Source organism: Phycodurus eques, chromosome 17 (assembly GCF_024500275.1).
Source record: "Phycodurus eques isolate BA_2022a chromosome 17, UOR_Pequ_1.1, whole genome shotgun sequence".
NCBI classification, from domain to species: domain Eukaryota; kingdom Metazoa; phylum Chordata; class Actinopteri; order Syngnathiformes; family Syngnathidae; genus Phycodurus; species Phycodurus eques.
This window is the reverse complement of record NC_084541.1, coordinates 9,449,910-9,464,465: the sequence shown is the minus strand read 5'-3', so window position 1 is coordinate 9,464,465 and position 14,556 is coordinate 9,449,910. Positions and strand designations below refer to the sequence as shown.

The 14,556-nt window shown below is 41.7% G+C and overlaps 1 protein-coding gene across 9 annotated transcripts in view; it reads right to left on the bottom strand.

Annotated features, from left to right (window-relative positions):
• LOC133416460 (neurexin-2-beta-like) overlaps positions 1-14,556 on the bottom strand; it is a 196,748-nt gene that overhangs the window by 81,578 nt on the left and 100,614 nt on the right. For all 9 annotated transcript variants that reach the window (XM_061703372.1, XM_061703379.1, XM_061703375.1 and 6 more), the window contains 4 exons: positions 8,496-8,615; positions 8,050-8,431; positions 4,046-4,236; positions 3,771-3,944 (listed from right to left, as the gene is read on the bottom strand). In XM_061703372.1, the coding sequence (XP_061559356.1) occupies positions 3,771-3,944; positions 4,046-4,236; positions 8,050-8,431; positions 8,496-8,615 (867 nt within the window). The remainder of the gene's footprint in view (positions 1-3,770; positions 3,945-4,045; positions 4,237-8,049; positions 8,432-8,495; positions 8,616-14,556) is intronic.

Sequence of the window (14,556 nt, the reverse complement as noted above, 5' to 3'; positions counted from 1 at the left end):
TGGGTAACTTACACACGTGTGAAGGCACCATTAATGCTGAAAGGTTCATAGAGGTTTTGGAGAAACATATGCTGCCATCCAAGCCACATCTTTTTCATGGACTCCCCTGCTTATTTCAGCAAGACAATGCCAAACCACAATCTGCACGTGTTACAACAGCGTGGCTTCGTAGTAAAAGAGTGCGGATACTAGACTGGCCTGCCTGCAGTCCAGACCTGTCTCCCATTGAAAATGTGTGGCACGTTATGAAGTGTAAAATACGACAACGGAGACCCCGGACTGTTGAACAGCTGAAGCTGTACATCAAGCAAGAATGGGAAAGAATTCCACCTACAAAGCTTCAATAATTAGTGTCCTCAGTTCCCAAACGTACATTGAATGTTGTTAAAAGAAAAGGTGATGTAACACAGTGGTAAACATGACCCTGTCCCAGCTTTTTTGGAACGTGTTGCAGCCATAAAATTCTAAGTTAATGATTATTTGCTAAAAACAATCAAGTCTATCAGTTTGAACATTAAATATCTTGTCTTTGTAGTGTATGCAATTAAATATAGGTTGAACATGATTTGCAAATCATTGTATTCTGTTTTTATTTATGTTTCACACAACGTCCCAACTTCATTGGAATTGGGGTTGTAGTATCCACCTCTGAAAAAAAGCTAATCCCTCATTTAATAATAACTGGGCAAGACTAGCAAACAGAAGCAGAGCGAAGGGATCTCACGCTGCTGTGAGGATTCAGAAGCGACAGAGTCAGCATAATTTCTGCTTGACAGGTACCGTATTTCCACGACCATAAGGCACACTTGAAAGTTGTAAATTTTCTCCAAAATGGACGGGGCGCCTTTTAATGCGGCGCGCCTTATGTGAGGACCGAGTTCCAAAATCTACAAATGTTGTTGTGTGATGAGCGCTCCGCTTGACTGACGCTGCTTATACAGAGGAAAAGCAGACGTGGCTGAGGACACCATGCGGACGTAAAGGGGGAAGGGTGCGCATGAAGGAGGACGCGAAAGGCATGCCCCCAGTAGGTATATAGCGCTGGTCAAGTCAGCCTCCACTCGTAAAGTAGCAATCAAGCCAGCTGCCCCTAATTCTGTTCATACTAGGCATTACGGTAATAAGTCGCCAACTCGCGGCGAAAGCCACCTTCAAAATAAAAGCTTCCCAATAATACGGACATCAATGCTCTTCGTTTAAGGAATGCAATCAGCAAGGTTAATTTGAATCTTGAGATGCGTTAAAAAATGTAGTTTATTAGTTTTCAGAGACTTTTATTTTGAAATACAATATCAGATCTTCATCAAACCTCTTTTAGTGGAGTCCTTGGTGGTCTGTCACACAGATCTGGACTTGTCTTGCGATACCAATGGGATTATGTTGGGGTGGCTTTGGCTCAGTAGGTAGAACAGGTTCGAATCCCTGCTACGACTGTCGAAGTGTCCTTGGGCAAGACACTGAACCCTAATTTGCTCCCAGTGGGCCTGGCAGCGCCTTGCATGGCAGCAGTCGCCCATTGGGTTATAAATGTGTGTGTGAATGTGAGGCTTTGTAAAGCGCTTTGGCACTGTGATGATGTAGATAAAGTGCTATATAAGTGCAGTCCATTTACCATTTATTTTTACGAAGATACCAAATAAACTACATTTTTTAATGTATCTCAAGATTCAAATTAACTTTGCTGGTTGCAATCCTTAACCAAAGTATTATTGGGAAGCTTTTATTTTGAAGGTGGCTTTCGCCGCGAGTTGGCAACCTATTACCGTAATGCCTAGTATGAACAAAATTAGGGGCATCTGGCTTGACTGCTACTATACGAGTGGAGGCTGGCTTGGCCGCAGGCGAAAACTGCACTTATGAAGAGACACGCTTACGAAGCACAGTTTAAACTGCAAGCTATCAGTTACGCGGAGGAACATGGGAATCGAGCAGCCGTGAGATAATTCAAGATCAATGAATCCATGGTTCGCAAGTGGAGGAAGCAGGAAAACGAGCTTCGCCAAGTCAAGTAGACGAAGCTGAGTTTCCGCGGAAACAAGGCGAGGTGGCCCGAGTTGGAAGACCAACTCGAGCAATGGATTAATGAACACCAACCGCTGGACATCGGTGTAAACAGGGCGTTCAAATTGAAGTTGCGAGGAGCGTGGGAGCGATGGATGACAGATGACAGATGGCGAACACAGCTTTACTAAGACTAGGATTTTTGAATGGATTGTGGATGCTTGGGCTAACGTTTCTGCTTGCACTGTAGTTCGAGCTTTCGTAAAAGCCGGCGTAATTTCTGAACAACGAGACTGACTCGAACCTGGCGTGTTTGATTGAGAACTTGCTCAGCTGTTCATTTCGGATACAGAACATGAGGACTTTGATGGATTTGTGGATGAGGATTGATTAAAAAAAATAACGTGAGTACATTGTTAAATACTTCAATAAAGTACAACTGAACTCAGTTTTGCTCCCACCTGCATTTTTAAAAACATTGTTTCAGCGTGCGTTCACGCTACCATATGTTTTAAACTAGCGTATGTTTTACCATGCCTGCGCCCAATAATACGGTGCGCCTTATGTATGTGTTAAATACAGAAATAAACCCCGTAACTGAGACTGCGCCTTTTAATATCTATCATCTCTTTTCGATTTCTAATTGATTTTACATTCCGAAAAACAAAACTTAAAACCGTAAAATTTAGTGTAGCAGCCCTGGCTGTTTAGAGTTTACTTATTTACTTGTTTATAGTGCTAATGATAGCGTAGTATTGCTAGCATTGCTATTTTGTTGAAGCTGGATAGAGTTCTCTGTGACAATTTATCAAAACTATGCACTCTCATAATCGCATGGCATTATGAGTGGCCATGTTTAAGAATCAAGTTTGGGGGCCTGGCTTTGAACAGACTCGTGGGGGGATTAGTGAAGGGAGGCTAAAAACTGAAAACGTTTCCCTTTGTTAGAAACAAATTGTGGTGCAATTATTATTATTGTTGTTGTTATTACAGCCATTAATTTTCCTTAACTCCATGTACTCCGTGTACATGCAACCGCCAAGCAGGAAGGCCAGAGTCGAGAATCCAACCCAGAACCTCAGAACTGTGGACAGATGTGCTAACCACTAGCTCATCGGTATTATACAGGGTGATTGAAAACTAACTCACGATTTTAAAATACTTATAATTTATTCATCTATCCATCCATCCATCCATTTTCTTTACCGCTTATCCTCACTAGGGTCGCAGGCTGCTGGAGCCTATCCCAGCTATCTTCGGGCGACACCCAAAACCTGTCGCCAGCCAATCGCAGGGCACATAGAGACAAACAACCATTCGCACTCACATTCACACCTGCGGACAATTTAGAGTCTTCAATCAACCTACCGCGCATGTTTTTGGGATGTGGGAGGAAATCGGAGTGCCCGGAGAAAACCCACCCAGGCACGGCGAAAACATGCAAAGTCCACACAGGCGGGGCCGGGATTTGCAGCCAGGTCCCTCGGAACTGTGAGGCAGATTTGCTAACCAGTCGTCCACTGTGCCGTCTTAATTTATTCATATGTTGTAATATTTTTCTCAATTAGTTTGTGTATGTTCCATGATTAAAGCAGCAAGTCTATTCTACCAAACCAACGACTACTACTATTATAAATATCTACTATTGCATAAACATGTCCTATTTTGCCTAAGGCAGTGAGATCTGACCCGACTAAAACGAAAAAATGGGACATTGAGCACAGTTGGGATTCACAGTTTTTTTTTTTTTTTTTTTTGTCACGCCTCACCTCCGCAGCCGTGATCCACCTCGCCCACCTTCTGAAGGGCGTCTGCCAGCAGATCAGGGAGTCTTCCGTTCAAGTCCACAGATGCCAGGCAGCCCTTGTAACCTTCCCGGGATGCTATCAGTCGAGGCAGGCTGCTGTACATGCTCTTCCCGACACCGCCAATGTACAGCTCCCCTGTAGAACATAGAAGACACCCTGTGATCAACAAAATTCTGTTGAACAGTCTGAAAAACTCAACCCATTCAGATATTTTACTCAATATTCAAATAATTTACCCTTCAAATCCAGGTTGCGAGCTCCGTTGGTGTGTTGGGTGACCGTGCGGACATCAATCTTAAGCGTGTGCACGTTGGTGTTGTCACGGGAGATGATCACGTTGTGCCACTGGTTGTCATTGAGCGGCTTGTCGGAGTTTCCCTTCATCAGTGATGGTCCATTTCCCAAGTCAAAGACGTAATGTATGAACCTGCAGGATGACACCGACATGTTTTTCCACCCATGACTTGTCATCTATCATTATAGCTCCCAATAACATTACATATGTTCATCATATGGGTTTTTTCTTCTACTTTTGTTGTGGGAAAAGGTCAAAATGCCATGCAAATAGTCCCTTAAATATGTAACAATGTTAAAGAAAGTAGAGATATAGCCACATTCTATTATTTGGTTATTTAGATTAAATAGTACCTCTATAATACCTCTACTGGGGGTAATGTTTCTTTTACAGTCTGTTTATAATGTTCATCCTTTCATTCATCTATCCTCTATGTTGCTTATCCTCATTAGGGTCACGATTGAGGTGGAGCATATCCCACCTGGGCAAAATGTTGGGTACACCCTGGACTGGTCACCAATCAAATCCCGTTTACATCATGTTAAATCAACAATTACCGTATATTGCACTCTTACTATTATATACATTCTCTTTATGTAACATGTACTGTACTATATAGATTATCTGATAAAATATGCCTTATATTTTTATTCTAATCTTCTTTTCCTTTCGGCTTGTCCCGTTAAGGGTCGCCACAGCGCGTCATCCTTTTCCATGTAAGCCTATCTCCTGCATCCTCCTCTCGAACACCAACTGCCATCATGCCTTCCCTCACGACATCCATCAACCTCTTTGGTCTTCCTCTAGCTCTCTTGCCTGGCAGCTCCATCCTCATCATCTTTCTACCAATATACTCAGTATTTCTCCTCTGGATGTGTCCAAACCATCGAAGTCTGCTCTCTCTAACTTTGTCTCCAAAACATCGAACCTTGGCTGTCCCTCTGATGAGCTAATTTCTAATTTTATCCAACCTGGTCACTCTGAGAGCGAACCTCAACATCTTCATTTCCGCCACCTCCAGCTCTGCTTCCTGTTGTCTCTTCAGTGCCACTGTCTCTAATCCGTACATCAGGGCTGGCCTCACCACTGTTTTATAAACTTTGCCCTTCATCCGAGCAGAGACTCTTCTGTCACATAACACACCTGACACCTTCCCGTTCCAACCTGCTTGGACCCGTTTCTTCACTTCCTGACCACACTCACCATTGCTCTGGACGGTTGACCCCAAGTATTTAAAGTCCTCCACCCTTGCGATCTCTTCTCCCTGTAGCCCCACTCTTCCCCCACCACCCCTCTCATTCATGCACATATATTCTGTCTTACTTCGGCTAATCTTCCCTGTCTTCCTCTTCTTTCCAGTGCATGCCTCCATCTTTCTAACTGTTCCTCCAGCTGCTCCCTGCTTTCACTGCAGATCACAATGTCATCTGCAAACATCATGGTCGCATGGGGATTCCAGTCTAACCTCATCTGTCAGCCTATCCATCACCACTCTTCTGGAAAAAAGTGTTCACTACAGCCATTTGCATCTTTGTTGCAAAGTCTACCACGATCTGTCCCTCCAAGTTCCTTTCCTGGATGCCGTACTTACCCATCACTTCTTCATCACCCCTATTACCTTCACCAACATGTCCATTACAATCTGCACCAATTACGACTCTCTGTCTGTCTGGGATGCTCAGAACTACTTCGTCTAGCTCCTTCCAGAATTTCTCTTTCACCTCTAGGTCACATCCTACCTGTGGGGCAAAGCCACTAATCACATTACACACAACACCCTCAATTTCAAGTTTCAGCCTCATCACTCGATCTGATACTCTTTTCACCTCCAAGACATTCTTAGCCAACTCTTCTTTTAAAATAACCTGACTCCATTTCTCTTCCCATCTTCACCATGGTAAAATAATTTAAACCCTGCCCCGAAACTTCGAGCCTTACTGCCTTTCCACCTGGTCTCCTGGACACACAATATATAAACCTTTCTCCTAATCATCATGTCAACCAACTCCCGAGATTTTCCTGTCATCGTCCCAACATTCAAAGCCCCACATTCAGTTCTATGCTCTGTGCTTTCCTCTTCTCTTTCTGCCGAAGAACCCGCTTTCCACCTCGTTATCTTGTCTGTATTTAAATGTTATCATAAAATGTCAATAAAATATCGTATGTGTTAAGTCTTCTTGTAGTTAGTATTTGATGTCAGATTCTGAAAATAGTGAGAGTTGCAAATTGCAAGTGGCTGCATTACACAGAAAAAAATGGAGCCACCTGAAAACTGCTACTGAAGTGTTCTAAGCCTTTATGTCTCTGATGGCGAAAGCTATAGTGCCAAGCAGGACTTCAAGAAGTACTAATTGTGCTATGTTTGTTCGTCGAGAACGTTTGTACAATGTTTGTCAGTGGGAAACTATACCATGCTATTTCTTATTGAATAGCAAAACGCATCAGCGCCGTCACCTCCATTCCACTCCCTTGCCCCACTTAGGTGACCAGACGCTTGTGAATGTCCGAACTCAATAGGGGAAAGTGCCTTTTTTGTCACAGTACCACAGCTGCACCTACTCTTAATTTCCCCTAACCAGGTCGTTTGAACAGTATTTGGTCATAAATGTGTATTTAATGGATGCACTCAAGGGACCACTTGAAGCACTGTATCAATTTTACTTGTGCTTTTGATTATTGATGTACTTGTAGTTTTGGGTGTAAAATAAAACTTCACTGAGAGGTGTTTCTCATATTTTGGTTATTAGAAAACTTGGTTGTATATTGCAGTGGAACTTAATAAGATTAGACCTAAAGATGTGGCTCGTGAAAAATAACACTAAAGTCGATTGTATTGGATGAAACTCACATATTTTGAATTGGCCATATGCGATTATTTGTGTCTAGGAATAATAATTTGGGGCAGCGTACTAAACTAGTATTAGTGCGTCTGCCTCAGAGTTTTGAGGTTTGGGTCTCAGCTCTGTCCTTCCGTTAAGGAGTTTGCATTTTTTCGCCGTGCTTGAGTGGGATTTTTCTGGGTATTCCGGCTTCCATTCACATTCCAAAAGCATGCTTTTTGGGTGAATTGTAGATTGTCCATTGGTGTGAAAGCAGTTGATTATCAAGATCAGATGTCACCAACATGGTTCCCGCAGGTACCAGGTAGCCTCAAAGGACCACATGAGTAGCCCACAGGCTTGTTCTAAAAATAGCTCACCAGTAATGGGACAATAAAGTGTTGCATATTGATATTTTTCTGGTTCCTACCTTGTTAAATCCATCCATCCATTTTCTGAGCCGCTTATCCTCACTAGGGTCGCGGGCGTGCTGGAGCCTATCCCAGCTGTCATGGGGCAGGAGGCGGGGTACACCCTGAACTGGTTGCCAGCCAATCGCAGGGCACCTTGTTAAATCCTTATTGATAATTATTGTGAGATTTATTAACATGATCAGTGTCTTCACACAAATTAAAACCATGAAGTAATAATGTAGTTAAAGGTAATATCAATTTGTTCGGTTTTTGGAAGTGTCTATTAAACAAGTAGCCCATCGCATTAATAGGTACCCTAGGTATAGGTCTCAGTTTCAAAAAGGTTGGTGACGTCTCATCTGTATGTGCCCTGTGATTGGCTGGTGACTAGTCCAGGGTGTACCCGACTACTCACCCAAGCTCAGCAGGGATAGGCTCCAGCTCATTCGGGACCCTAATGAGGACAAGCGTTATAGAGGATGGATGGCTGGAATTATAATTTGGTGCAGCAGTAGCTGAATCGTAAAGACTTGGGTCACAGTTGGATTCCAATTGTGGACAAAGGAAATTGCAACGAATTGTTGGAGAGATTTGCTACTTTGCGTCCTGACAACCGTCAATCTACACATTTAAAGGAAGTTCAACAATGTGTAAAATATATCTACGTGAAAACATTAATGCAGTTTGGTTAAATGTAAGCACTGTAAGCTCACCCTTTGACCAGCTCCACCACAATGAAGTCACTCCCGTCTCCAGAGTTGTACAGTATGAGACCGTCAGGACTGGTGGTCTTAAATTGGAAGAACAGGTGCATAGATGCGTAGGCTTGCAAGGTGGAGAAGGCTAAGTAGCTGGCCGGGGTCAGGAAGGTCACAGGATTGGCCACGATGTGTCGCATGCCGAAGCGTGCATTCAGCTCGCAGTAGGAGATGTCCCCGTTCTTGCACTGGTCCAGATACAGCATCCCGTTAAAGGAGAGGGCCTGCAGGTGGCCGATGAAGTTGGAAGGGATCACAGAGGTGAACCGGCGCTCGGTCATGATGCCCGTCTCGATATTGTTGAACTCCAAGCGGGTGTGAGCGCCGCTCATGAAGCCTGAAGAAGACCAAGATGTGTGTTAAGTGTCACGTACGCCCTCATTTGCGTGACCTGAAATTACCTTCGGCGGTGACATTGTCCACAGAGAGCTGCAAATGTTTCCCTCGACGTGCCACCTTCACCGCGTGCCACTCATTGTCATTCAGCTTATCGCCCAGCAGGAGTACCTCAGGTCCTTTGCCTAAGAGGTGGAGAGCGTCAAGTGACAATTACGCTGAACGGGCTCGGTGTCCTCTCTCATCAGACGATGCTCTCAAAGTGAACAATGCCACTCAGGTGGCGTCCATTCATTCACATATCACTCTCGCAACCAATAATTTGCACTTAACTTATGCTCAAGGGTGAGAAAGGAAAGTTGGAACTGACTTAGTTTTTTACTTATGACGTGCGCAAGTGCAAAGATAAGAGGTACTATTTTGATTGCAGTGTTTGTCAGTACAATTGTACAAACTACACAGCCTATTTGGAGAAGTGGTGCATGTGATGAGGAAGAAATCTCTGTTTTGAGTCACTTGAGTCGTTCCTGTTAACACTAAACGTATCATATGCTTGATACTTGAGTTTTTATTAAAGTCATTATTAAAGTGACATTTCTTTTTATTTTTGAATACAGACGATTTAAATTGGATACATTTATATACATAGTAAAAGATTGAAAGTCATTTATTATTATTTAATGGTTCAACCATGACTGGGACGGAGAATAGTCAAGTCCTGTCCATCTCTCGGTTTAATAAATGACAGAACGGACAAAAAAAAAACAGACAGACAAACAAACACAAATACAGTGCTCTATGATTAAAAAAATATTTTTTAGAGGAATACATTTTTTATTTTTGCATTTTTTAGTCACAATGGACTCATGCTTGCAAAAGAGCAATTCTTTGCATCTTTCGTAATGCCTCAGATTGTTGATTTTCCAAGTGTGGTACGCGGGCTTGCTCTACTTGTACGCAAAAGAATCACAAAAGTACACTACAGTTGTATTTAGCTAGTTCGATACATTTCCACTTAATGTTTCAGAAGTGTTAACATTTTGGTATTTTTTGTGCAATGCATTTGAATTGAATCATTATTCAAACACAGTTTCTATTTTCCCATGTATTCTACCACTACAGCGCGCAGTTAGCTAGCTAGCTATGCCCACACCCCGAAAATGCATCTTCCCTGAATGCCACGATTTACAGAACGGCTTGTGATGTTATTTAAATTCCCAAGCAAGGCGGTGATGAATCTTTATGAACAGAACAATAGCCAATCAGGAAGTGACTTGAAGTTTATGCTGTTGCCACACACAAATAGCGGGTAAATGTATGTGTTGAGTGTTTGTATAATGTGCCTCTCAGGTTGTAAGCCACAATAAAACTGACAAGAGTTTGACATGGTTAAAAACAGCTAAACTAAGTTACCCTAGCTTCTTTTATTTCTTCTAATAGTACTACTCTTTCTTTTTGTTTTTAATGTCCATCAATCTGGATGCCATGTGGCACAATGCTGCCCCTTACAGGTCAGTCTTGGTACTACGACAGACAAGTGGTTTGGGGGAGAGACGATTGTTGGCGTAGATATCGTTATCATTTGGTGTGCTGTGTTGGTCATCTCGAGTACATTGTACACCACAAAAGCAGTAATTCCTTTCTAAATCGTTTAAGATGTTAAAACAAAGTGTGTACCCCGCTTCATGCTGTCCTGCTTAAACCAGTACTAATTGTCCTGCTAAAATACAAACTAAATCGCTTTTGTTTTGTTACTGGTTCGTCAAAGTGGAGGTCTGTGCTCTGCTGGGTGTTTACCTCTCATTGGAGAACACAGACCGCAGATGACTATATCGAAGTAAAACCAAGCCTTTTCTATGTCTTACTAGCCGCTTTCAAAATAGGTCACGGCGCAGAAGCTTGCCACTGCAGCACCGTCATCCTGAATCAGTGGCTGCGCAACAGGCCGACATGCCAGTTCAAAGGAGTTCTGACATTGCTTGGGAAACTAATTGGCCATGCCTAAGCTTGACTGCGCCTTGAGCGGTTTGTCTCGCTAATTGAGCTCTCTGGGTGCACAATTACAGGGGATGCACAGAGGACAATAAATGGGAAAACATCAAGTGGTTTCCGCACACCTTGCCGATTCATCCCCAGGGAGACAAAAGTATGACGGGGGGAGATTTGGGGCCATTGCTGCATATCGTTTTATCTTTACAACACACTCCACAAGCATCACCCCCACCCTGAACATTATCGACTGTGCATGGCATCGATGGCATTAAAGCTTGCTTCCTCTATATTTGATGGGTTTTCCCCAGTGTTTGAAAAGCAATCACACAACGGAATCATGTGCAGCCCAAATACTAAAACATTCAGAGTTTAAACCTTCATCATAAAAACAATAGGATTGTCTTTATTGAAGGAAGTGAGGCTTATTAAGGGGTGTCAAATAGGGAGCATTTTTGCTTCTCAGTGTGCTGGTCGAATGAATGATGATGATATTTCTGGTGTTTTATGTTTTTAAAGGGAATCGTAAACATTCTCTTTACATGGGATGATAAATAGACCTCCCTTTATTATTGCCGCCGTTTTGACCCCTTATTTGTGCTTCACACAAAAGCACACGAGGGCAATAAAGAGAAATTGTCTCTGTTTTGATCTCCACTTATATCCAAAATGGATTAAAAAAAAGATAACTTCAAAGATAGTGTTCAGTTTTTGTAGGCATACTGTATAAGAATCAAAGTATGGCGATCATGTCATTTTGCACAACCAAACCCTTGCGATTCTGATCTGCTCAACGTGCCTTCTATGGCTGCAACTGTGATTGGCTTGTGAAGATGAGGCAGATGTGTTGTGTCCCCAACAACCCCTACAAAAACAGACTACATCCCTGCTTAAGCGACTTGAAGTCTTCATTCTGTAATCAAGTTGGTATAAACTATAATTCCCCCTAAATGATATAAATAATTTAAGCAGCTAATTGCATGATTTACATGTGCCTCTAATTTCCCCCTCATCAAATTCTTCCACGAGACAGCCATCCATCAATACATCTGCAGCGTTAACAAGCTCATTTGGTGACAAATTGAAGTGGCCCACATGCATTGGGAAATCAGATAAGCGCACATCCTTTTTCTGTAGATGTTGGTACAGTGCCACCTGCTGGACTAAGAGAGCATATAATTGGCTGAGGCTGAAAAACAAAAAACAAAAAACTTTCATATCCCATTTCTGCATTACTTTTGGCCACACCTTCTGCATCTCCATACATACACACACACACACACACAACTGATAATACACACACAACTTACCTGCCTTTGATAAAAACACCGCAATCCAATAAGGAACCTTAATGTGTCCAAATGCAACACTTAATCTACCCATTAAATATGCTTCAAGTCAGATCAATAGATCAATATGAGACACAATTATAAAAACTACTCTGTAATACAATGAAACCGGTAAAATCCAGTACTCTTGAGGTTGTGCAATTAAGACTGGCTCCTTAGGCAGGGTACACACATATGGACATGTTGCGACCTTCGGCTTGTCCCATCAGTGGTCACCACAACGAGTAACTTGCATGATTTGTTTGGCACAGTTTTTACGCCAATCGGGCCAAATTAGATCATTTTACATCCTTTGCAATCCAAGTCAGCAAAGGTCTCGATTCTTGGATGTCTCTAAAAAAGTAACCCTATATTGTGGGAAAAAGTGTGTTAAAAGTCATTTTCCCTGTCAGTGCTGGAAATTGTAAATGTTAAACCTATTCAATATACAAATCCTAATGTTTTTGAGTTGTGACGTGAAACAGAACAATGACCAATTAAGAAGTGGTCTGAAGCTCGCGTTGTTGCCGGACACAAGTATAGAGGCGCTGGTTTGTGTATTTGTACTTTAACCTATCTCACAAGTTGTTGTGCTGTGTTGGTCCTCTCTAGTAAACCACACACAAGAGCACTTAGAATGCACCTGCTGAGCTTTTCCTCATCATGTGTGGGGTCTGTTACATTTTAAAAAGTAATAAGAATATTTTTCACATTAATAACAAATTAAGACTGTTTAAAAGCATAACATATCCTTCTCCATTTCCCTATGCACTTTGTGACTGTCACACATCGTCAAATTCAAGGGTAAGCACACGCTTGAGTGATTTAAAGTTTGACCATTAACAATGGTCAACTTCTTCTTACATTTATATGACAGTTAAGAATTTCATGTTTCTTAAAATGCCCATAATAAGCAACAGTTTGATCCTGGAATGGATTGACAAGACAGTCTCCATAAAATTTAGGTTCTGTTTGAGAGTGGCATGTTCAATAAATCCATAAAAATGTTATTAAAAACAACCTGAAGAACACACAATACTATTGTCAGCTCATTATTTACATCGCCCGACATTAATGTTACACAACGGCTGGGCTAGCACTCAAGTATTGTGATGACTTTTATCAGAATCCATACACATGGCCAATACCGTACAGCTTTGTTTTATCTTTTTTTTTTAAGATGTAGTCTAGACAGTGAAATTAAAGTGTGTGTCTCTCAGGTGAGAGCATATCCCCATTAAACATTCCAACAGTCTCATTAATACCTCGGCCGCAAGTTCATTTTCATTAATCCAATTTTTATTTTCCAGACACAAACTATGATTAATGCTATTGTTTTTCTTCTTATTTTTGCTTAAATTGAATGGATTAAGTAGTTTTTTGTTTTGTTTTGTTTTTAGCTCATAATGTCCTTAACAATTAAAACTTGTGATGAAACAGGAACGCTTTTCGAGCATCATCACACATTAAAGCAGGATAACGACTGTCTGGGGATGCAGGGTGACTAGTTAGATTCAATCACTGATTCATTTGGATTTGCATAATAGTATTCAACGACATATCATGATTTAAGCAGCTATAAATAGACAGTCTTCTACAAAGGCAATCACTCTAAAGAGAAGGAATTGGCAGCAAGCACTGCTATCTTCCTTCCTGATGGCCGTGATAATTTTGTCTCATACTCATCTATTGATCGGATAGCAGACAAACAAGAGCAAATATAATCTCTGCTCACCCGCTGAAGTGGGATTAGTGACATGGCTGCATCTCTAAACCGGGGATGAGTCGGGCTGTTTTCTCAACAAAGATAAAGGCTGATTACTGCGGCTATTATCGTCAGACATCAGTAGAGCTAATTTGTCATAGGATTGCATCAAATGCCAAGTGTAGCTGTACTTGACGGCAGTGCTGTTACACTGCAATGACAGCCCAAATGTGCAATATATTTATCCATCCATCCATTTTCCGAGCCGCTTTTCCTCACTAGGGTTGCGGGCGTGCTGGAGCCTATCCCAGCTATCATCGGGCAGGAGGCGGGGTACACCCTGAACTGGTTGCCAGCCGATCGCAGGGTACATACAAACAAACAACCATTCGCACTCACATCCACACTTACGGGCAATTTAGAGTCTCCAATTCATGCATGTTTTTGGGATGTGGGAGGAAACCGGAGTGCCCGGAGAAAACCCACGCAGGCACGGGGAGAACATGCAAACTCCACACAGGCGGGGCCGGGGATTGAACCCGGGTCCTCAGAACTGTGAGGCTGACGCTCTAACTGTGCCGCCGCAATATATTTATTTTCACCCAAATTAGAATAGAGCAATGCAACACAACCACAGAAACAGACACATCATTAGGTACACCTCAACACTAATAATGAGAGACAAAATATGAGCTGTGTCAAAAATTCCGCCTTTGTGAGATAAAATGAAAAGCAAAAAAGAACATTGGATTGCTGGAAAAAATATCTTTTGTTTGATTGATTTTAATTAGTGTAGCAATACTTTAATTATTGTGGAGTATTTAGGACCAGTGTACAACAGCCAACATTTACAATGAGAAGAGATTTGCTGCATTAGATTACCTTTTTTCCCCAAAAAAATATTTTTGATGTATAATTTATCTTATTAACTAATTTGCTAATTTATCTACTGTTAAAAGTACAATTAAAAATATTAGTTAAAAAACATACATACATACTACACTTAATAGTTTTTAATCGTTAATAATAATTCGTCTTAAATAATTTGCTAAATCATTCATTAAATTATAACATTTAAAAACAATAATATAATTATATATGTAT